The 23691-nt window shown below is 49.3% G+C and overlaps 6 protein-coding genes across 6 annotated transcripts; 2 read left to right on the forward strand and 4 right to left on the reverse strand.

Moving 5' to 3' along the window:
- Positions 1-1408: 1408 nt before the first annotated feature.
- On the reverse strand, positions 1409-2765 carry N7471_008985 (uncharacterized protein; the record flags this gene model as incomplete). Its single annotated transcript, XM_057281704.1, has 3 exons — positions 1409-1418; positions 1479-2077; positions 2127-2765. The coding sequence occupies 3 exons, from the start codon at positions 2763-2765 to the stop codon at positions 1409-1411; spliced, it is 1248 nt and encodes a 415-aa protein (XP_057132587.1).
- Positions 2766-3668: 903 nt separating this feature from the next.
- Positions 3669-4877, reverse strand: N7471_008986 (Zn(II)2Cys6 transcription factor domain-containing protein; the record flags this gene model as incomplete). Its single annotated transcript, XM_057281705.1, has 1 exon — positions 3669-4877. The coding sequence occupies one exon, from the start codon at positions 4875-4877 to the stop codon at positions 3669-3671; it is 1209 nt and encodes a 402-aa protein (XP_057132588.1).
- Positions 4878-7402: 2525 nt separating this feature from the next.
- N7471_008987 (uncharacterized protein) lies at positions 7403-8883 on the reverse strand (the record flags this gene model as incomplete). The annotated part of the gene is made up of 3 exons (XM_057281706.1): positions 7403-7996; positions 8058-8570; positions 8635-8883. 3 exons carry the CDS (start codon positions 8881-8883, stop codon positions 7403-7405), a joined length of 1356 nt encoding a protein of 451 aa, XP_057132589.1.
- A 282-nt stretch (positions 8884-9165) lies between these two features.
- Positions 9166-10112, forward strand: N7471_008988 (uncharacterized protein; the record flags this gene model as incomplete). The annotated part of the gene is made up of 2 exons (XM_057281707.1): positions 9166-9226; positions 9307-10112. 2 exons carry the CDS (start codon positions 9166-9168, stop codon positions 10110-10112), a joined length of 867 nt encoding a protein of 288 aa, XP_057132590.1.
- Positions 10113-11117: 1005 nt separating this feature from the next.
- On the reverse strand, positions 11118-16920 carry N7471_008989 (uncharacterized protein; the record flags this gene model as incomplete). Its single annotated transcript, XM_057281708.1, has 5 exons — positions 16769-16920; positions 16690-16716; positions 16193-16638; positions 11397-16132; positions 11118-11297 (listed from the first exon to the last, which is right to left on the reverse strand). Coding segments are annotated over exons 1-5 (5475 nt in total), but the record flags the coding sequence as incomplete, so codon positions are not given.
- Positions 16921-17311: 391 nt separating this feature from the next.
- Positions 17312-23546, forward strand: N7471_008990 (fatty acid synthase beta subunit; the record flags this gene model as incomplete). Its single annotated transcript, XM_057281709.1, has 4 exons — positions 17312-22370; positions 22428-22913; positions 22969-23084; positions 23139-23546. 4 exons carry the CDS (start codon positions 17312-17314, stop codon positions 23544-23546), a joined length of 6069 nt encoding a protein of 2022 aa, XP_057132592.1.
- Positions 23547-23691: the final 145 nt, after the last annotated feature.

The following is a 23691-nucleotide window of genomic DNA, read 5'->3' on the forward strand; positions in this document are numbered from 1 at the left end:
AAAAAAAATTAATCATGACTTCATGATTAAGGCTGCTGTAGCATGAGAAGAAGAATATCTTCGTTTTCATATGGTAGATAGCTCAGACAATGATCCATCTACGTCTCTAAACAAATGCAACCTACTTAGCTGCTTTTAATTGTACTACCCGTTTCCCTTAGTTTATATCTCACTAGATGACTTTAACTAAACTCCGTAGGGGATGATAGAACATATATCATGAAACAACTAGTAAAGGAACCAACCCATAGAAGTTAGAAGTTCAAAGTTGAAGGCTTTTACTAAAGGAAGGTAACTGCCTATATGATTAATGTACATTTTTTAGCATAAGCACTTGAATCATTGCAAGATTCTGAAGAAAATGGACGATAATGCAATAATTGCAACATGTAATTCCAAGCTAAAAATTTCACCATCTAACTACCTACCTTTCTAGTAGAGTAGTATTATCATAATGACTGTAAACTCAGCTGTGCGATAAAGACGAGCATGTACCCCTAAGACCACTATGTTTGACTCTAACTGCTGCAGGTAGATTGTTTTACCCCAAGCTAGAGCAAAGCGGACTTTGAGGAAATGCGTCGCTTAGATGATAAAATGCGTCGCTTAGCAGTTACCTACGTAATATTAGTAAAGAATATGTAACGACGGTAAGTGAACCGATCACCTGCAGGTAGATTGTTTTACCCCAAGCTAGAGCAAAGCGGACTTTGATAAAATGCGTCGCTTAGATGACAAAATGCGTCGCTTAGCAGTTACCTACGTAATATTAGTAAAGAATATGTAACGGCGGTAAGCGAACCTCGGCTCGTTTGTTTGATCGGCTAGCACTAACCCTTTCCTATCTGGTAAAACAGCCTATGGAATTTCGATAATACCGTTAAGCAACGTTGTTACTAGCATAATCGCGAAATTCAATTAAATTGTACTGTATACTATTATTGAATTGCCGGTTCATGTGGCAGACTCTTTTGACGCTACTAAAACAAGATGTTCTTTCTTTGTACTACCGAATTTCAAGTGATTGAATGTTTTGCGACTCTTTCCGCTTTGTAAACCACAGCTCAGAGCTACACGTATCTCCGTCGTGTGTGGGAATAAGATGATCGAAGACGTTTGTTCTACATATTTAGGAACCTAGGCCACATTAAGATTGATTAATTTAAACGGTCCATTATTGACACTTTTGACTTCCTGGGTTCATTGAGGATTTCTATCGCGAATGCTGTGTATAGATACTGAATTAATCAACAGTTGTGTTTACGCCATGTTTAACCGCTCTGGTATTCTTTATTTGAGAATTCAAGCCATGTTTAACGGTAAAGACAAGAATGTCACGAAATACTGCAATTGAAATTTGACTCGAAAGTTCAAAAAATGATATGGTCAAATCGACTGAAATGAGGAATTACTCTGTCCTACATGGTCAATCATTATTTTCTATTCCAAAAGCGAGGCAAATGAGGATCAATGCTTACCTCTCAGACAGTCGTGCAGACTTCGCGATAGCCGTTGTGATAGGCTCTGCTCTTGTCTGAATGTTAGGTTCCCTCTCGTTGTGGGTCAGGTAGATCTTCGCAGCTTTAAAGAGAATCCGGAAGACCACCACGCTGCACATGGGAACCCACCACCACTTCGCGAGGAAGAGCAGAGAAGAGCCTAGACTCGCAGTGGCAGCGTCAAGAGGCGGCCCGGTCGAGTTGACTACGGCATTGATCACTGTTTCTCTCCCTCGTTTCAATGTGACCATAAGCTTGAACTTCTCCAACAGAGCTGCGCACGGATCAGACGAATCAATGATATAGCTCGCTGTGATCGGCGTGAAAGGCGAGACTTGTAGATCCTTGTCGAATTTTCCTTGAAAGAAGTAGGGGCCATTCCCGGGCACGCCCGCACGGCAATTTCGCGTGAGCCACAGCCTGCGCTCGCCATATGACGTCTGAAGCTGAACAATCATTGCCGTGAGCTCCTTTCTGTTGTTGTACAGGTACCAGAACGAAAGCGGATTATTCAATTGCCATGTGACACTTCGGGGTGCTAAAATGTATGCATACGGCCACTCCGTAGGATCCTCTCCCTGCAAAGAATTAGTCCATGGCTGGAATCAGCTCCTAACTGTAACCAACCTCGGATAGGAGAAACTCTTCCAACTTTTGAGTCATCGACAGGTTTACGTCGCCGTTGAAGGCGTGATCCTCGGGTCTGATACCGAACCAAGCTGTTTTGACGGGCAGCAAGGAACGAGGCCGAAAAGGTGGCTCCACTGTAACCAAGGGGCTATAGCTGGCACGTAGGCCGACTGGATACCCAACGTAAAGGTATGAATGGTGATAGTCGTCTTTGAAGCCAGACCGGCGCAGGTGACGAAGATCGCACGGAAACAGAAAAGACTTCTTGATCTGAGAATCGCCATTATTCTTCGGAACCCGAGCTTCTTGGGGTATGCAGTTCGAGGAGTCTTCGATTTGGTGACGAAATATTTGCACAGGGCATCCGCTATCCCAAATCTTGACTGGACAGCCACGTGGGGCTGCGTTCGAATGTGTGTCTTGCACCGAGTCACGATACTCTAATTGAGTTTTCAAGAAAGCGGATGTGACAAAGATTGCGGTAACAATGAGGACTGTTATCCAAGAGCGCTCTGCATACTGCGTAGAAACAATCAGCAACAAGTTTTCACCCAGAGCCAACGCGACTCTCCTCTCCAGCTGCAGACGAAACACAAGCGAGAGCAGGACAGGGGAAAGAATATGCCAGGGTGTCATTCTGTCTTTGCACAACTTGTGTGATGGAACAGAATATGTAGTCATTTACAACATTGAAGCTGTCCGAGAGGACGTAATGGCGGATATCTACCTACCTAGGTGCGGTACTCGGCTTAAATTTTATGTTAAATAAATATTAGAGCTTACTTTACAGCTGCTACTTTAATTATTGCTGTACCTACAGGTATTAAAATATTTAGTTGGTTAGCTACCTGTTATGGTGGATCTTTACATTTAACACACCGGCCCGTCCCGAGACCGGCGAGTGTTCGAGTCTCCTTATACTGATAACAGTTTAGATGCTCTATATTCCATGGTAGGGCACTCATCCAACATTTTGGACATAGAGATCTTGTCTCAAACGGAACTCAAGGTCTTCGAAGCTTAGTTCCCACTGCACCGTCAACGAAGTCTCTACAATCATCTCAAAGCTCGTTATAATGATGTTCATTGATTCGTAAGACTCCACGCATGCTAATATCTCAAAGACTCAATGAGTCGGACAGTGAAGGAAAACAGTCCTTTCGGTTGCTACAAAGTAATAAATTTTGGATCAAAAGAAACTTCTCGTTGAGCCACCAAATTTGGTGGAAGAGCGAAAATTGGGAAAAGTGAAAGATTCGAAAGACATGTGGTGACAGGGTAATGACATGGGTCTTTCTTCGACGACTGACTGTGTAGAGTCCAAGTGCTTGACTCAAGCTGATATCTCAACTGCCGAGCAGCAGCCCCTCGGGAGTAGAGGGAGTCATTTCGGTGCCATATTTAGTTCATAGCAAGTCTATGCTGGGGTTTGCAAAATACGCCGCCGATGCAGTCTCATTCCACCTAGACCTTTCTAGGCGGGACTTCTCTTTCGGTCTATGACTAGCATTGAGCTGTTGTCATCCAAATGAGAGAGACTCATACATTGCGAAGGATGGATTTGATCTCATCTCGTACGCCCTCGAATTGCCGGCGGACCTCAACCTCGAGCGGCAGGAAGACAAGATCGAACATCCTGTCGTGGATTCGGTTGTTGTCGTCATAAAAGTCAAAATCTGGCGGCGAGTGTGCAGCAGAAATTTGACCACTGGCCATTACCATGGGATCTATTGAATCTGGGAAGCCGAGTGGTTGAGGAGGGGTGGGTGAGCGACGCGGGCTGGTAATTGAGGAAGAAGAAGAGGGCCGTTGACGGCATTGGTGGAAGAGAATATCGATGAATTGAAGGACGCGGTGAAGCTCGCCGAAAACAAGGCTGGCGCGGGCTACCTGGTCCTCACTGCCCGCTGGGCCCGAGCCGGCCACGGCAGCATGTCGAGCTAAAACGTCCATGCCAGCAAAGACGAGCAGGTAGCGGAGCTGATAATTTGTTTGTAGACAAGGGCATTCCAACACTGAGGTCGCCACTTCTAAGATGTTTCGATTGCATCCCATGGCTATGTCCACCCCGGGAGCACTAGGGTCAAGCAACCAAGGTTTGTAATGAGTATCATTCTGCGCTCCCGAGAGCACAGTCAGCATTTTCTGTGCACAGCTGCTCTCGCCTATTAGGGTGCCGTTGCAGACACTGTTGATGGATGATGAAGATGATGTTCCCAAAATATCGAACTGGTTGGGTATCTCTCCTAATGCAGGCCATAATTTGTATGAGTCGATGTCGACCAGGGCTGATGCAGCTGATTTCATCTCATTGCCGCAAGAATTTCGCTCCGACGGGAGCACCCCGAGAAGATATGGAGAGAGGCCCTCCCCGGTGGGTATTTCCGTACCAGACAACGACAGAACATCTGGCAAATCCAGCCCGCACATTTGATCGATAGGATTCGGCAGTGAGGCCGCGAACTGAGCAGCAAAGTCTTCACTTTTGTCGCTCGGTGCAGCAGGGGGCGATGCGGTCGGAGTGGGCCTGGTGGATGTACTGATCCGATCTGCCGACAAGACACGCTCGGCAGCTGGGCGTCGACCGGCACGGTGGGAGACTTCATAGTTGCAACGGAGACCGCGAGCTTGGCAACGAGAACAGGTTGGCTTTTCCTTGCCGCACTTCACTTTGACAAAGGCACACTGGCTACAGCTCTCTTTAAATTTCCGGCGCGTTTGGCTACCGGGGGATCGTATGGTCACCATAGTGGAACGCTATAAAGAAGTTGAGTCTTAAACGGAGGAAGGTGGAGACGGAGACAAGGAAGGCTTTACAATTACATGACTGGTAGGTACTAACCTGTATCTATATACGTCTACGTCTTATTTGGGGGCCACTGGCTGTGGTCTGCCTTCGTCTGACAGGATTCGTCTCTCGTGGTGACTGCGACTCCCTTCTAGGGACTTAGCGTGATCTCGTATCTTATACTGATCCTTCCTATGAGGGTTGGGGAGTTCCCGTTGGTCAGGTAGGATGAGGTCCCAGGCAGTAAATGTCTCAATCCCTATTTCCTGCAGCCAGAGTGGCATGGGGCAGGGGGTCTGAACGTGCAGGTAAGCCTTATTGATCAAACCATACAGAGTACTCGCCACTGGATCCATAACAGCTTACCACGATACCGCCATTGGTGGGTCGGACGTGAGCATTCAGAGTCAAGGTTTAATTGGCGGGATAACGAACATTGGCAGCCAGGATGCACCAGCTAGATATACGAGCATTTAATAAATCTCCGTGAATATCGCTTCCCGTGAATGGCCCCACTTCCACGACGTGAATTGACCAGTTAAATCATGATAGAGAATATTGTGGGTTCTTTATTTGGGTCTAGGATGAAAGCTTAGAAGGTTCTCTAGCCTCGAACCGCCATAATTCGCCCTGCGTGCTCGAACAGAAGGTTCACAAGAATACATCAGCCAGTGGTTGTTGTCTACTCATACGCGTGGTTTCACAAGTTAATCACAGGTACTCTGTGGAGATCGCCTAAACCGGCAAATGGGTCGAGAGACCCGGCAAGTGAGTAAATGCTGGCGAAAGCACTAGATTGACGCGACGAATGGGAAAGGAAATTATCCGAGGGATAAGGCCCGACAAACAATAAGCCTAGATCCTTCATGCAGGTAGCTTGGTATAGGTAGGATTTACCAAAAGTATCTTAATCATAATGTGGCTAAATCCTCCTTTTGTCCGGGGCCGATGGTAGCCACAATATATTTGCCGGTCGCATGGAGGTATTGAAGAAGTACTTAAGAATAAAACGTGATTCAATTGAGCTGAGCTACGGAAGATGGATTGGTATACGGAGTAGTCACCGGGCCGATGGCACGATTCACCGATTTCTCCCCTGGGTGGCTTACGCCCGATTATTAGCCACCTGAAGCGTCGCGCGATGGCTACACGGACCCCCTTCTACACTTCGCGCCTCCAGGGCTTGACTGAACTCTATTTCTATTAAGGATTCCATTTCCTATACCGGGTCCTTCCCAAGAGGCCCAACACCCCTGTGGGTGTAGGGTTAGCACGGCCCGACGGAAACTCTCCTAAGGCTTGCTTAACGTCAATGTATCTTTTGCTAAGGATTGACACACAAGAGGTACATACGATAAACTGTCTGTTTCTCGATGCTCAAAACAGATTGGATAATTATACGTTGATTGTTAGAGTCTTAACCGTTTGGACAAATATATGTTCTGTAATAATTATCTCTAAAAAAGGCGTTTCGTATAGGTATAGCGTGAATAATTTTAGGAGGCATATAGACGGTGGCCACCCGGAGGGTTCCCGAGGTCACAGCCCATAAATTACTTAATTTATCAGAGCTCGCGGTCGCTGTGTGAAGCCCCTCTATACCCTTGCTATACGGAGTAGCATCATAATAACGCCAATTTTAGAAGTTGAAACAGGACTAGTATATATTTGAGTTCCCGCTTGGCCGTGCTTGTGTGTTGGGTCTCTTGGCAAGGGCTAGGTAGTGGGGAGGCATACGAATTGGTGGCATGTCATTCGGTTATCCATGGATATAGCCCTGGAGTAGTCGTTTAGCTAAACTTTGATAAATCCATGGTTTTCCAGATAAGCACCCGAAGTTTATCTGGTTTCAGCCCACCTGCCTTTAGAGGCCAATTTTACATGGGGGGCACCACTTATGAGCTGTTTTTGATACAGTTGAAATGTTGTAGTTCAATAGGTAAATAGGGGCTTCTGAGTTATCATCTTGAGGCCGTGGAACCACTGGGCTTACGTGTCTAAGGTGACTACGTATTTTACGAATCTGGGAAGCATGTACAGCCTCCCTGCGGATTCCTACTAGTTCCAGAAGAATCTTGCCACCCTGAACAATTATGTAATTTATATTTCATTGCAACCTTCCAAGGTTTGTTCTGCAGACGGGAGTGGCAATTCAATGTTGTTGTAATACGAGCCTGGTGCAGATCAGGACTAAAGTCGCACAAATGGAACTAATTCCCTAGGTGTCTATAAATGTCTACACGGAGAACCAAATTGATTCAGAATCAGCCTGAAGTTTGTGTTGTTTAAATAGCCCGAAAGATGGGGAATACCAGGTGTGCCATCCGGAGAGAGTTTTAGTAACCACCAATAGATGTAGGTTATGTAGGATTTGCTTTTTCTTTTCGAACGACCACATATCTCCAAGTTACAACTTCGTCATTTGACTCCTTGGAGGGCCAAGGCGCTATTCTAGCTGACAAGGGTTTCGGAATCGATGCAAGGATCAGTATCCAAATTGTTGAAATGAACCATTCCCGTTCCCGTTCCCGTTCCCATTCGCATAACTCTGATAGGCAACCTCAATGACGGAGAGCGCCGAGCCCGGCGACCTACGAACCTTCTGCACAGCCAGCCGTCCGGCCCCATCACTGGTGGCATCCAAAATTCGCTGGAATTCAGTCAAATCTCTCTCCTTCGTATTAAAAACTTGTCGCATGGTGAGATCCCGATATCTCTGAAGTGCATCATCCAGAACACCGACTTGACCTGGCTCTGGAATTACCGTGTCGATGATGAGCAGCCGGGCAGTCGGGTTTGAGCGCAGGGGTTGCACCAGGGGTGTGAGGATACGAATAGCGTTGTCATCCACATGGTTGTGAAGCACCATTCGTAGGAGATATACATTGGCATTCTGAATCGGCTGGGGACTATAGTGGTCGTAAACGGTTGTCTCGATCGCCGAGTGGATTGGCCCTGGCTGCGACTTCAAAAACGAGCGGCTCTGGTTGGTCTGCTCGGCGGTGTCTTGCACCACGAATCGCAGTCGAGGGAAGGCCTCGGCCAGCGCCACGCAGACGGTTCCTGGGGCACCGTCGATCTATTTTGCCATTTGTTAGATTTTTCCACGACCTTTCTGCTCGAATCAAGAATAAACTTACATGCACCACAAGCCCTTGATTCAGCTGAGCCCAGTCGTAATCTTCGAGTAGATGTCGTACAGCCGTACCCTCGCTCGCAGCCACTCCTTTCATATAGCCGCCGAATAGTTTGTTAAACTCTCGCGAGCGGGTGATGAAGGTAAAAGCAGACAAGGGTGTATTCATGGCCAAGTTGACCGCCGTTTCGGTAGGCTGCTCTGACTCGCCCCATTTCTCGGTTGCCTCCGCCATTTGGGCAGATACAGGCATATAGAAGTCGGTCATAAACCGAATCCAGCCTAGATAGGCCGGAAGAGTGACAAACTGCCTGGAGACAGGGTTGTGGGCGATTTCGCCGGGCTGGGGCTCACACAGACAGCCACTAGTGATGGCCATCCGAACTACGCTCTGTAATTGCCGCTCTGGCACGGAGCAGATGCTGGCCAGTTGTGAATACGGGACGGAGCCCGTCAAGGGCACCGCGGCGAAGACCTGGAAATGCGCCAACCATTTGATGCAGGCAATATATTGGTACTGGATATCTGATGTTAGTGACTAGATATTAATTTGGATGAGTGACAGATCAATGGGGCCTTACTTGAACGGCTAGCATTGGGAGGTATTCACTAGGCTCCGCTGCTACCTGAAGCGCCTCTTTCGCAGCAGAGAGGAGCTGCTGGCGGGCCTGTCGCACATATTCCGGGGCCGTGTGAGGAAGGACCACCGATGGGGCGTCCGGACTCAAAGACGGGTGTGGGCTCTCATCGAGGGTGCAATACCCACTAATGACCTTAGCGGCTGCGCTGATGGTTTCGGCCAAACCCTCCAGATGGCTAGAGGTACTCATAGTGGTTTGAAAGGATATCGTAAATGGTATCGTAAGGGATAACAGCCTTCGTTGGCGTCTATTGAAGCTCTATATCATGGAAGCTTTGTGGCAACCTTCTAAGATTGCGAAGGAGCGAAAATGAAAATCCATCCGGCTTCGCTGACCGAAGATGTTGGAGGTCGGTCAATGCAGGACGTGCAGATACCCTATTTGGTCTTTGTTATATTTAACGTACTTAGAAATGGGTTCTTGGGTCGCAAACCCTGCTAGTGCTCGTGTAGCTCTTGCTTCGTATCTGCGATGAGGTTTCTCTGTCTGCACGGCGCTGGAACTAGTGGTGCCATTTTCCGCGCACAAACCGGTATGTCCTTCTTCTCACGATTTACTCCGCATCGGGGCGGAGGTTCATCCGTCTAGGTAGACAGGGACCATACTAACCAGAGACGAGCACACCAGCCGCATTTCGAGAGAAATTGGACCCGGAAGATCACACATTTGACTTTATCGATGCCCCTCATCCATCCACGGCGGGCCCAGGTATCGCCGCGTTCTTTCCCGGGCCCTATTTCTCCTTTTGGCGCTCAACGGATTTGGAAGAAGTTGGCCAGACGCACCAGTGGGTACTCAGACATCTCCACAGCCAGGCCCAGCCATACGATGCACTACTCTGCTTTTCGCAAGGCTGTGCAGTTGCAGCCTCGCTGATTTTCGCCCATCAAAACGAGCAGCCTGAGGTTGAACTGCCGTTTCGCGCCGTCGTGTTCATTTGCGGTGGGCCGCCCCTTCCCATTCTTGCTGACTGGGGACTTCCTATTCCGACATCGGCCTGGGAAGTGAACGAACGGACGGGGCGAGAGCTCTGGGAGCAGGCAAATGCGAAGCAGGGCCTGTTGGTTGCTCGTCGGGCAAAAATCGAGCCATCACCCGGTCGAATGGCAACGTTTTTCCCGAATGCCGATGACCTGGAGAGCGAAGATCCGTATACACTGCCCGCTATTGACCCGCGAGATGTGTACGGACTCGACCTGACCCGGTTCCCTGAGAGCTGCCGGCTCCATCTCCCCACCGTGCATATTTACGGGCGGCAAGATCCTCGCTGTCCGAGCGCAAGGCAATTGGCCTTATTGTCCGAAGCCAATCAACGGTTGGTCTTCGATCATGGCGGCGGGCACGAGATCCCCCGAACGACGCGGGTGTCAGAAGCTATTGCAGGGGCGGTGGATTGGCTGGAGGATTGTCTAGCTTGAAATGAAATATGTGGAGCTGCGGGCGACTTTCGGGGGTTGCCCGCCTGGAGCTCAGCTTTAGCTTCTTTTTTTTCCCCCGTTTGCACCCGCTTCTTCCTCAGTTTATTGTTGTATTTTTGTTTTGTTTTCTAACTAGATGTCATTCGTGAAGGGCAATAGAAATTGGCATATTAAGACTTTCAATCCATATTATTGAAAGATACCTACTATTTGCACATCCCCAAATCGCTAAGTGCACACTTGTTTAAACTACTTCGGGGTTAGCGCCACCTGGGCAAAGTTAATCCCAATTATTGTCTACTCCGTACCCCGTACTGGGCGTTGGATTGCCAACACAGCTGACATCTTACTTATTACTAAGTATTGAAAGTCTCGTCTGCGTTGAGTATTCAGCCCGAAGGGGTAGCCCCAGGCGGGACGGCCCATCGTAAAACTAACGTGTACCTAGGCGAAACGAAGTAAAACTTAGGGCAACCTTGGGGGGAGCCTAAATTCTTACGTGCATAATAAGCGTGGGGGCGAAGGAACACTCACACCTAGACTTGTCGATTTTAGGATAATGTACGTATATCTCTTGTTTTGTTGACCTTTCTTGGCCTTTTTGGCCATTATTCTTCTTGGCAGCATGTACAGTAACCCGAAAAGGACAACTACCATCTAAACATAGAAACCGTTGGCCTTTAGCGATTGGATTATATTTTCCAGGGTCCCACCTCTCTTTATCTAATTCCTCTTGTACTCCGTAGACACGGCAGTTTTATATCTCGACTTCTCGGCAACGATTTCCTAGTGCAGCTATATTCCTGATTTGCACCAGCCTCATATCACAACGATTATAAACAATTTAATACATTCTTATATAATTCTAATCTGGAAGCGCATAAAATTAAACAGAAAGGAAATGACAGTTGCGGAGAATCCGACTTGATGAATACCAACACTCGCCAAGAAAAGACGATAAGATCGCATCTAGTCGTTCACTATCACAATCTCTTCCACATACTCATTCATATCTTTCATCATCACGTTCTGCTGGTCCTGGAGTGAAATGCTGCTCACCAATGGCGTGGACGCAGCACGCTGTGAGACTGCCACCGCAATGACAGTGTCATGCCCGTGAGAAATGCTGAGTAGCACGTTTGTAATGCCCGCGTCGCGAGCCGCGCGAAGAGAAAGGCCGTGCAGCTAAATGCAAAAAGAAATATTGTTAGCCATTACGCACGACGAAGGAAGAAGACAGGCCGAGAAGGAAAGTATGGAAGAGAAAAAGAGGGGTGTAATTACCTTAACACATGGCGAGCCATTTTCGTAGCTGCAGATCTCGATTGTATCCATGGCGGCGCCCGCACCTAGGGATTTCACACCCAGACTTTTGAATACGGCCTCTTTTGCGCACCAGCGGCTAACGTAGACACTGTGGGGATCACGGGAGCGAATTGCATGCTCGCGCTCTGCGCGCGTATAGTTCCGCGCGAGAAACGTAGGGTTCGCATCCGAACAAAACTCGGAGCTGGACTCAATGTCGATACCTACGGAGCCAATTGGAGAGGACATCACTCCAATGTCGCCCAGGAGGCGGTCGACAACGTCATATGCTTCCATGCTGAAGGAGAGGTCTCCGTACCGAGGCTCAGTAGGGGGCAAATCCAGTGCCTCAGGCGCTTCAGCTTGTTTGACAGTCGGGGCAACTTCGACAGGGTCGCCGTGAAGATGCGCTGGATCGAAATAGATCTCCTGGGTCTCTGGGTGGATGCGCGCACGTGCTAACGGATCAAGAAGCACCGTGGCTTCATCTTCCTTCCGGTACGGAGGGTGCTCATGAGCTTTGACAATCGAGTTTGACATCACCGCTTTTGCAAAGGCACGATTCGCCAGTTTGATCCGTTGGCTGTATTTTCGGGCATAGCCAGCGTAACAATCACTGCTCAAGGTTGCAAATAGATACTTCGGAGCCACTCCCACCATCTGGGCGCCCTTCTGGCCAAATCCGAAGGAATTCAAGAGGAAAGCTTTGACACCCGGAACCCGCATCGTCTCAGTTGGGAAGGCCAAATGTTCGAACCGTTGTAGGGCGGGATCGATATTGTCACAATTGAAGTTTCCTGGCACCAAGCCAGAATGCAAGACCTGAAGACATCCGTTAAGCATCCAAGCAGCGGCTGCAGCTTTTGGATGACCCGTGGTGGCTTTCTGACAGATGGCCAGAAGGGGAGGTCCCTTGCGACCCAAATGGGTCATCTGCGTGTTGATTGTTTCTGGTTCGTTGATATCATTGGCTTTGGTAGATGTCCCATGGAGCGAGACGATCCCGATATCATCGACAGTGAGTCCGAAGACAGCGAGTGAGGCCCTTAAAGGGGAAATCTCCGGATTCTGAACACGGAAGTGGTTTCCCCATTGTTTCCGAATCTGCTGAGTGAGGGTGGCATTAACATTCTGGGACGCAGTGGTGGAGGCGCCGGCTGATTGACGCTGGCGGATATCAGCCTGGGATGCGCGAGAGAGAGTGGCATGCAATGCTGCTCGTCTGTATTTGATGTCGAGCAATTGAGAATCGGCGGCCGCAGGTGTTTCTCGCGCGAATGTCAAGAGGCCTTTGCCAGGTGCAGGGACTGAGCGGCTGATTTTATCGGATGCCATGGTTGAGCCGGCCACCACAGCATAAATGGGCAATCCCATCTCGATGGCCATCTCAGCGTTGCAAATAAGTTGAACTCCGCAGCCTTGGGCTTCCAAAAAGCCGGCCCGGGTCTCCGCGGTAGGACGGGAGAATTCAGCTGGTTGTCGGCCCTCAGCAAACTGCTTGGCGGCGTCAACAGTAGCTTTCATGGTTGAGAAGGCATAGGATTCGTCTTCTTGGAGGTTGTCTGTACCGCCTACAAGACACATACGCGTCTTTCCGCTCGTAATGGAATCAATGCCCATATCCATAGATTCCAGACTGGTTGCACAGGCGCCGACGGGAGTCTTGATAGGCCCGCTTGAGCCGAGTAAGAGCATGTTCACCCAAGCAGCAGGCGTGTTCAAATTGGTTTCCTGAAGCACGTCACCCTGAACACGTTTGTCAAGGCGAACGTCATGAAACATCTCTCGATTTTTGTCAGTTCCACCCAAGGAACTTCCAATGAAGTTTCCAATCTCTGCCAAGTGGATTTTGGTGAAGACTTCGAGCGGGTTTTCGATACCCGCACTCAGGAACGCTTCAGCCACGCAACACAAGGTATACAGTGTCACATTATCCACCTGGCCAATGATGTCGTCTGGGATTCCGTATCGGGCGGCATTCCACCCGGTTGGCAACAGACCGGCCACCACGCTGGAGGCAAGCGGCACGATCTTTGGCACCCATAGGTGGGCCCCGGCTTTGATTTGCACACGAACTGTGTCTGATTCATCCAAGTGATGGATGGAGATGTGTTCCCCATGCTTCCTCTGGAAAGCATCTGCTGTGGCCCGGGTACATTCAAATGGATGAAGGTCTTCTTCCACTGCGATTTCTTGCAGGAATTCTTTCTTCATAGGGTCGTACCCGCCAAGAGTTTCAGGCTCAATTAGCCGAATTCCCGCGTGGTCTAGGATATTGGCGCGGTATCTTTCCGCAACCTGGTCGTCTGCAATGGGTTCTTCGTTTTTCGCATCGACCCAGCCGACAAAGTGCTCACCCGATTTGAGCTGGCCATCGAAATGCTTGATCAAACCCATAATCCAAGCCATTTCGATGTATCCGTCTTGAGCCAATTTCCGCTGGCTCTCCATCTGCCAGCGTGTCCGGGAATTACCCCAAGGCCCAAGCTCGGAAAACCCAACAATAACAACCACACTGCTCAGGTCCACCATGCCTTCAAGGTCAGAAAGACTTTTGAGATCTTGGTCGTAACTGGGTAACGTGGGGAATTTCAATTCAAGCCTGCTTCGCCGGTGGCGTGGCATGGCAGGCGATTCGAGCTTGGTGAGGTTCTGAGGAGGCCCACTGATCAAAGTGGACATTCGGGCGTCTTCTTCAAATACCGCCTTGTTGCATTGCTGCTGCTGGCGAATAGTTGTCCGTGCATCGGATGTGATCTTCTTTAACTCCTGAAGCTGTTGCAATCCGCCTCCAAAGTCGGCTAGGATAGCCTCATCTTCACAGAAAGTGGAAATTTCGGGAATGAGAAGGGAGAGGATATTCAGTGCCATTTCCTCCTGTGAAAATGACAGGACACCATGTGCTTCCACACTTTCCGCAAGGATGTCATTGGACTCCATTAGTCCTGTTCCACGGGTCCAGCCGATAATGACACCACAAACAGAGACCTTGTCGTTCCAGGTCTCGGAGGCGAAACGATTCAAGATACTTTCGAGTCCCAACTTCGATTCGGAGTAGAGACCGTCCCCTCCAAAAGTCCCATGGTTGGGGGAGAGGGGAACCAAGACCTGCGTGGGACGGAAATGAAGGCCTCGGTCTGTCTTTTGTTGTACGACATTTCCGACCAAGCGGAGAACATTCGTCAACATCAAGCGGTGAGCTACCTCCGACATAGGTCCCAATTGATCAATCTCAGCCCCGTCTTCAGCCATTGCAGCAAAAGGTATGAGGACATCTATATTGCGACCAAGACCAGACTCATTGTGAATGTAGTCGATCAGCTCTTTGCAGTCTTTCACGCTTGCCTGGTTGAAGGGTAGGACAAATAGCTCAGAGTCAAGGGCTCCAAAATCGCGATAAATCTTCTGGTAAAATCCTTGAGCGCGAGAGACTGCCCGACTGGTAGTCACTATCACGGTCGCTCCTCCCATCAGCAATTTTCTGACTAGCTCAGCTCCGATAGAGCCTAGTCCTGCTCCCGTTATGAGGGCCACCTTCTTGTGGAAAGACAGGCCGTCTTGCTGAGCCCGAGATATGGCTTCCCAATGGTAGGCGGTCAACTTGCGATTGATGTCCCAAGAACCGCCGGACTGAGTTTTCAGGGTTGTGTGCTGTCCCTCTTGGAGGACTTGGGCATATTGAGCTATCGATTCCGATCTCAGGCGTGGAACTTCCGAATAAGTGACTGACCCATCCGGATTGACTGTTGTTCGAGGTGCTGATGGCACGAATGCAAAGGACGCCCGTGGCGGGAGTGAGAGGTTATCCCGGATCATGTTTGTGAGGATCTTGCCAGTAACAGCAAAGAGAGCTTTGTCCTTTTGGGATGTAGAGGACTTTATCATATGGGAGATCAAGTCCAGAGTCTGCCCGTTTGATCTGTTTGCAATCTTTCGCAGGGAGTCCCAATTTGCTTGATCGGATGCTGCAGAAGACACCAAAGATTGCAGGCATTCGGGATCATGATAGAGACGGCATACATCCATCCGGGTTTGATTCCACCAGAAGTTGAAATGTCGCAGGTGGTTTCCGTTAAACGTTGGTTGGATAGCCTTCTCAAAGTCCGGCCCGTATTCAGACGTCCAGAGTGAAAGGCGATTTAGTTGAGTCTTAAACTGACTTTCCAGTTCTAGGAGTTTTCCCTTACTGATATCCTCAATGTCGAGGTAGCGCACTAGCGCCTGATGCTGCAGGGTTCCGAGACGCTTTTGGTCCTTTGTAAGCTTCTCTAGCGACTCGCTGTCCATAGTCATCGCTGCCGTTGAACGTTTCGTTGGGGCTGAAGTTTTCTGCAAATTTAGGCCACAGTAAGTTGCATATTTGGCTGTAGCATCATCGAGCATCGACTTCGCTACTCCAATAGAGGACAGACGAGACGTAGCGTCGGAAATACTTTTTGTCATTGCAAAGACAATGACAGACATCTGGCGTGATGAACCGAGACCCCATGTTACTTCGAGGTATCGCCGCATCGACTTCAAGCTGAATTTCGGTGGTAGTACAGACGAAATCCACCGCGCAATCATTTCAGAAAACGCTTGGCTGACTTGACCGGGGTTATGTGGCTCTAGAGCGTCCGCGAGGTTTGAAAGTGGCATGTCCTCTGCGCCGTCCGGAACAGAGCCAAATTGATCTGTGAGATCTCCCATGAGCTCATTTTGCAGTGTGGACTTCCCTATCCAATAATTAGCCCCGAATTGGAGTGTGTGCATATCTATTGGAGGGCAAAGCTTACCAGAGGATAGGTCCTTCAGGGATTGTCTAGCAGAAATCTTGTCCATTGACTTCCGTAGCTTGAAAGCCACTAACATCGTAATCAGCTGCAATGCGTGCATTGGTACATCGTCAATGCTAGCGGCTGGAACGATGTCCGATGACGATGGAGTTGTAGCATCAGTGGGTGGAGCTGGTTGCGTTGTTGTATGAACAATCTCGGGAGTCACATCTTCCTCGACTGCTTCCTCCTCTGCATTAGGTCTACTTTCATAGTGATAGCGAACCTGTGAGATATTCTCAACGCTCGAAAGGAATTCGCGATGAACGCCAAGCAATGAATCTAATGTCTCATAGCGAGATGCCCGTGTCTTCGAGGCCATGTTTGTTAAAGTGGCTGAAGGGCCCAGCTCCACAAATCGGGCGATCTGCCGCTCCTTCGCAAACAAGGCATCTTGCGTTTCGATCCTAGATCCCAATCAGTGAACCAACATTTATCAAATTCGGTAAACACCTTACCATCGAACAGGAAATGCGAATTGATGACTGCGCACTGTTAGAGAGAATTTAAAAATTGTAGGAGAGGGAGGACACGGACGCGAGCAGTTCGACAAGCAAGTGATACGCGATGTGTTGTTCTTCTGCTTCTGTTCGCGCGGACGGGACAATCACACGTGACACCATTTCGGCTGACACGAAGTTGAGCCTCTTCGACTTTCAGACGCTCGTTTGTACTTCGCTTGATCTCTCATTTATCTTCAAATATAACATCAAGATAAGAGATCGTTGCGAAAAGGAAGGTACAAGAGATCAAAAGCAGTCATCATCAATGCGGAATTCGGACTATTAACCATACTCTGTACGAGATCTGACATTTTTCGTGGGGTCCGGAAAGGCGCCCTAGTTCGGAGACCGAAACGTCGTTCAGGACAGCGGGATGATTCGCCTCAACGGAACGGGAATGATGGCCTGTGAAGCTTGTTGGCTCCCCGAGGCCGAATGAATGCCCTACTGGCTCATATTTGCTGGCAATGGAGACAATGAGGGCCGCAGCTCATGACCTCGAGGCCACATCAAAGTATCCCTCTTCTTGCATCCATTGCGCACTACCAGTGGAGGCCATTCATTCCTTGTTTTCCAGATGGAGCCATCAACATCGGCTGTTCCTCATTGGAGGATTGACGTCCCAGACGGCCTCCTTCACACCTTGCGTGCATGTCTATCACAGTTTTGGGACAATGTTACTACGCCAGAACTTGGCAATCTTCATCTCAGGGACGAAAATTGCATTCCTCTTACCGAAGCTGCCTCCTTTCTCGACCATCTGCACGAGGCCCAGGTTGATGACGAGCTGATTACGGTCGTTGTCGAGTCATTTCAACGCTGTCTTTTGTCAACCAGGGACATTCACACTCTAGCAACCAGACTCGACGGCACGTCTCGAGATAAGCTACTTGAAGCTTACTTCCGCATTCTTAAGAGTCCACAAGGCGAAACTAGCTCGGGTCTACTGAGTTCAGTAAAATACGGCGACTCCTCTCTTTTGGCTGTTTTTGGCGGCCAGGGAATCCACAACTCCACTGGGTTAGATGAGCTTCGCTCCCTGTACCGGACCTATAAGCCACTACTAGAGGACCTTATCACATCGGCTGCACAGGTCCTGAGAAAAATCACAGTCAGCTCCGATCCATCTCAGCACTTTGGTCCTCATGGATTTGACCTCATATCGTGGCTTCAACAACCGGAAACCGCGCCAAATGTGGAATTTCTCGCAACCGCTCCCGTCAGTTTTCCGATGAACGGTCTCATAAGCTTTGCCCACTATTGTGTGACTTGCCGTGTGCTAGGTTTACAGCCAGGGCAGTTCCGAGACATTCTGACAGGGGCCACCGGCCACTCCCAAGGAATAGTTGTCGCAGCCGCCGTGGCAGGATCCAAAACTTGGGCTGATTTGCTGAACGCGGTAGAGGATGCGATAGAACTTCTTTTCTGGCTGGGGTGGGAGAGTCATTATGGCACACCAAGCTCCACTTCCTCGATATCATCCCGGCCCATGGGAGACACACGTCTAAACTTTGCAACATCGATGCTCAGTGTGCGTGGAATGAAGAAGGAGGTTGTTGAAAGGATTTTGGAGGAATGTAACAACCATCTGGGTGACGATGAGAAGGCATACCTGGGGCTTGTCAACTCTTCAGATTCCCTTGTCATTTCCGGTCCAGAAAGGACACTCAATGGCGTTCGCAGCATCTTAGGGCGACATGGTGCTTCTTCTGACTCCAATCAGGATAAGATTACGTACCTGGATCGACGTCCACTTCTGGACTGTCAATTTCTACCAATATCTGCCGCTTTTCACTCTCCACACTTGGATGGGGCCTACCGCCGTATCATCGCGCGCATCGGCTCGGCTGGCTTATTCGATGGCCTTCACTTTACAATTCCAGTCTACCACACCTTCAGTGGAGAGGATATTCACCTCACTCTAAGTCGAGATCTCATTCCGATATTGGTTCGCGCGGTATTGTGCGAACCGGTTGATTGGCCCAAAACCTGCATGCAGACATTCACCACGCATATCCTGGATTTTGGCCCCGGCAGGACAAGTACCTTCTTGCACGACCAAATAAATGGATCAGGTCGCCGAATCATTATTGCCTCCGAATACATGGCTTCATCACACAGTGTGGGGGCCAAGCATGAGATATTTTCCTCTCAGCCACCCATTATTAATCCCAGCTGGGCCAAGGTCTACAGACCAACACTCCTCTCAGACAAAGCCAACGGTACCAGGCTAAGCACACGCATGAGCCGGGTCCTTGGGACTCCTCCAATCATGGTCGCAGGAATGACACCTACAACAGTCTCAACGGACTTTGTTTCTTGCGTCATGAACGCGGGGTATCACATTGAGCTCGCTTGCGGTGGGTACTCACGACCGCAGGACCTCGAACAGGCCATCAAGCAGCTCTCTTCGGCGATACCAAATGGCCGAGGCATCACTCTCAACGTGATATATGCCGCACCAAGAGCTATCTCATGGCAAATACCACTCATTCGCCGGCTTCGATCTGAGGGATATCCCATTGAAGGACTCTGTGTTGGTGCCGGCGTGCCCAGTCCAGACGTGGCTAAAGAATACATCGATACACTCGGATTGAAGCACATCGCCTTGAAGCCTTCCTCTGTGAATTCGATCATGCAGGTCCTTGAAATTGCCAAAATGAACCCCTCTATGCCAGTCTTGCTTCAATGGACTGGTGGGAGAGCCGGTGGCCACCATTCATATGACGACATGTATGACCCACTTATCAAGACGTACGGGTCCATCCGCAAGCACGCCAACGTGATCCTTGTTGTGGGGAGTGGTCTTGGAGACGCTCAAGGCATGATGCCGCTCTTAACTGGTGAATGGGCCGAGTCTCGTGGCTATCCCCGAATGCCCGTGGATGGAATCCTCATTGGCAGTCGCATGATGGTCGCCAAAGAAGCATCCACGTCCACCTCTGTTAAAAATCTAATCGCCCAAACACCTGGCGTCACCAATTCAGAATGGCACAAAACTTATGCCGGGCCAGCTGGTGGTGTTATTACAGTGCGATCCGAGATGGGTGAACCAATTCACAAGATTGCAAACCGAGCAGTGATGCTGTGGCACGACCTGGATAATACGCTATTCAACGTCAAAGATGCAGATAAGCGCATCCAACTCTTGCAAAAACGCCGCTTAGAGATCATCACCCGTCTTAATCAAGATTACGCCAAGCCGTGGTTCGCAATGAATTTTTCAGGAAAGCCTGTCAGACTCGAGGATATGACATATGCCGAGTGCCTTCAACGAATCACCACCTTAATGTATATGCATCAGCAACAGGAGTGGGTTCATGAGTCCTATCGAGTGTTTTTCCTTGATTTCGTGAACAGGGTTCAGGAGCGGTTTGATGTGGAACATGAACTCCCTCTGGATGCTAGCACAAGCCCATTTGACCTTCTTGAAAAGCTCTTCACTGTCTGTCCCGCTGCGATCACAGATATTCTATATCCCGAGGATGCTGCCTTCTTCTTGGGTTTATGCAAGCGAAGGGGTCAGAAACCTGTGAACTTCATCCCCATTCTTGACGCTGATTTCGAGATGTGGTTCAAGAAGGACTCTCTATGGCAGATGGAGAAATTGGAGGCTGTCATTGATCAGGATCCACAACGAGTTTGCATCATCCATGGCCCTGTGGCGGCTAGGTTTTCCACATCCATCGACGAGCCTGCGGAGGATATATTGAATAAGATTCATAACGACTTGATCAAGGCAGTCGGACTCACTACTCCGAATCGCGGCTTTGTCGATCTCGAAGAGGTGAAAGTTCAGACTGAGGTGCAGGCAGCTCGTTTCTCCGCTGATCTGGATTTTGTTGACTTGGTGACCTCCAAAACACAGTGGGGTACCCAAGTTGACTGTCGGTTCAAGCAACCACTACCCGACGGTGGGACACAGTTGTTCCTACAGAAGCTTGGTATCGGAGCTGAACATTGGCTGAGCGTCTGCTTGAACGACAAAACTCTGCTCGTCGGCCGTCACCGCAGACCTAATCGAGTTCACGGTGCATTTCAACCTCGCGCTGGAGATAGGCTGACCGTTGAATACCTGTCCTCCAAAAGGGAATCCTTGAATGCAGCTTTCTTTCTCAATCTTCCAGATCAGACTGATAATCAGGCTGCCTTCACAATTGGGTCAACCGACGGGAATGCAATTCGTTTCGACCTTGGTGGGTCTAGTCACCTGTTGTCAACGATAACCCTCAACTTGCAACTTCAGCGCAAGGCTGGCCAGCAGTCGCTACACGACATAACAAATCCGCAGGATACAAAGGTCAGAGAGTTCTATGCTTCCTGCTGGTCTCTCGATGGCGAGAATTTGAAAGAAGATGCAGTTGGCACCGAGTTCTCTACCGGACCTGTCATGCTGTCTTCCCAGCTTGTTAGTAACTTTGTCTCGCTGATTTCCAGGGCCAAAGGCAATCACGCAGGCTCACACGGCACCCTCACGCTAGCTCCCTTGGACCTTGCCATTGTTGTCGCCTGGAAAGCACTTTCAAGACCGCTCTTGGTTTCAGACTTGGGTGGCGACCTCTCCCGCTTGCTGCATCTCTCCAACGCTTTCGAAATGATGCCTGGCGCTGAGCCACTCCAAGTCGGTGATTATCTGGAGACGAAGTCACATATCACTGCAGTATCCATGAAGCCTCAAGGGAAACTGGTTGAGGTTACAGCGGCAATATATCGAAAGGGGGCGGAGGTCATGAGGATCACATCTGAGTTCCTCATGCAAGGACAGTTCCCCCAACAAGACCAGAACTTCCGGTTTTCCAGGTCCAATGACTGGAAGCTTTCATTGGATTCCCCCAAACTTGTGGCCCTACTTCAAAGCAGAAAGTGGTTCAATCCAGACCCAACATGTCCAGAACTCCTTGGAAACGTACTTCTGTTCCGAGTTACTTCTCACAGAGCATACATCCAATCGACCAATTTGTTCTCCTTGACCACTCGGGGTACTGTCTCCCTTGTTGCCAAGGAGGGCTCAGTCCCCTGTGTTGGAAATGTGTCTTTCTCCCACGAATCATGCTCTGGAGATCCTGTTGTTGATTTCCTCGAGCGCTACGGCTCTTCAACGCGTCAAATACAGTCGCTTGAACATCCTGGATGGCATAACTCGGAGCCCTTGCTACTTCGTGTGTGCGACTTTGGCTCTGAGTACTCGACTCTATCAACAGACCACAATCCGATTCACGTCTCGCCCTCCTTCGCAGGCTTTTCCGGCTTATCGGCACCCATTGTTCATGGAATGTATACATCTGCTGTTGTTCGCAGCAGAGTTGAAGAACATATGGCTGGAGTGAATTGCTCCGGGTTTCGTCGATGGTCGACAACATTTGAAGATGTTGTTCGCGGTAATGACGTCTTGCGCATCGACATTCATCACAGGGGGATGATTGGAGGCAACATTATTATTGACGTTCAAGTGTGGAATGACGAGACAAACACGAAGGTGTTGACCGCAGAGGCTGAGGTTGAGCAGGCTCGAACGGCCTATATGTTTTGTGGTCAAGGAAGTCAGAAAAAGGACATGGGCATGGCACTTTACGAAGCAGACGACTTTGCAAAATCTATATGGGACAAAGGAGATCGTTATCTCTTCAACCTTTACGGTAGGAACTTATCTCCAGAACCCTTCTCGAGCGCAGGGCACTAACATGACTCGGTAGGTTTCTCTTTGCTTGATATCGTGCGCAACAACCCGAAAGAAATCACCATTCATTTCGGCACCAAGAAAGGTCGACAAATTCGAGCCAACTATTTGGCTCTCACTCGAACTCAAGTCATCGGCAACCAAGAAGTCACAACACCTGTTATTGGAGGGCTTAGTGAGAAGTCCACTTCCATCACATTTGAGGAGCCTGACGGGTTGTTATTTTCAACGCAATTTGCGCAGCCATTGATCAGTCTTCTTAACGTAGCTGAGATGGGTGCTCTCAAATCTCGTGGTCTCGTTCAGGAGGGCTCGGCGTTTGCTGGGCATTCACTCGGCGAGTACAGTGCCTTGCTTGCCTGTGCTGACTTCATGACCTTGGAAAACCTCCTTGGTCTGACTTTCTACCGAGGGTTGGTAATGCAGTTTCAAATGAGCCAGGATGCAGCTGGTCGGACAGACTTTGGTATGGCAGCTGTGAACCCATCTAGGGTTGGGAACGGTAAGAATTGACATTGCATTATATTCATCAACTTTATGCTAAGTCCGGTCCGCAGGGTTTAACGAAGCTTCTTTGAAGATTCTTGTCGAGGCCATCAATCGCGCCACAGGCTTGTTGCTTGAAGTTGTGAACTACAATGTCGCTGGACAGCAGTATGTGTGCGCAGGTCATGTAAGTACTCCAGGCCTATCATTTCCAAGTTAACCTCACTAACGGGCACCTCAGCTCCGATCGCTCTGGCTACTTCAAAAGACATGCGATGACCTGTCATCGTCTGCACAGCGTGAATCACCCACCCCTGAAGAAATCCAGACTGTGATCAATCGGCACCTGGCGAATGCTACTGCGCTTCCGGAGCCAATTCAGCTGCAGCGTGGCCGGGCTACCATTCCACTGCCCGGTGTCAACGTGCCGTTCCATTCTAGCTATCTGCGGGGTGGCATCCCGGTATATCGCCGGTATCTGCAGAGCAAGATTAGGAAAGAGGATATTGTTGTGGATCGACTGGTCGGAAAGTACATTCCCAATCTCACGGGAAAGCCGTTTTCTATTAGTCGGGATTATGTTGAGGAAGTTGCACTGGCTACGGATAGCAAGGTTCTCAGCCAGTTGCTGGTGGAGTGGGCCAGGTAATTGTTTATGGATTCAATTCTGCTCATGTGTTTGATTTTTGCAATTAAGTGATCTTTATTCGAATATGGAGTTTTTATCGGGGCTGCGTCAATTATATATTTCTAGTCAATGTTTGATATTTGGACAAAATATATATATGAACTTC

This window comes from Penicillium samsonianum (genome assembly GCF_028829775.1).
Source record: "Penicillium samsonianum strain IBT 33392 chromosome Unknown utg000005l_segment0_segment0, whole genome shotgun sequence".
Taxonomy (NCBI): domain Eukaryota; kingdom Fungi; phylum Ascomycota; class Eurotiomycetes; order Eurotiales; family Aspergillaceae; genus Penicillium; species Penicillium samsonianum.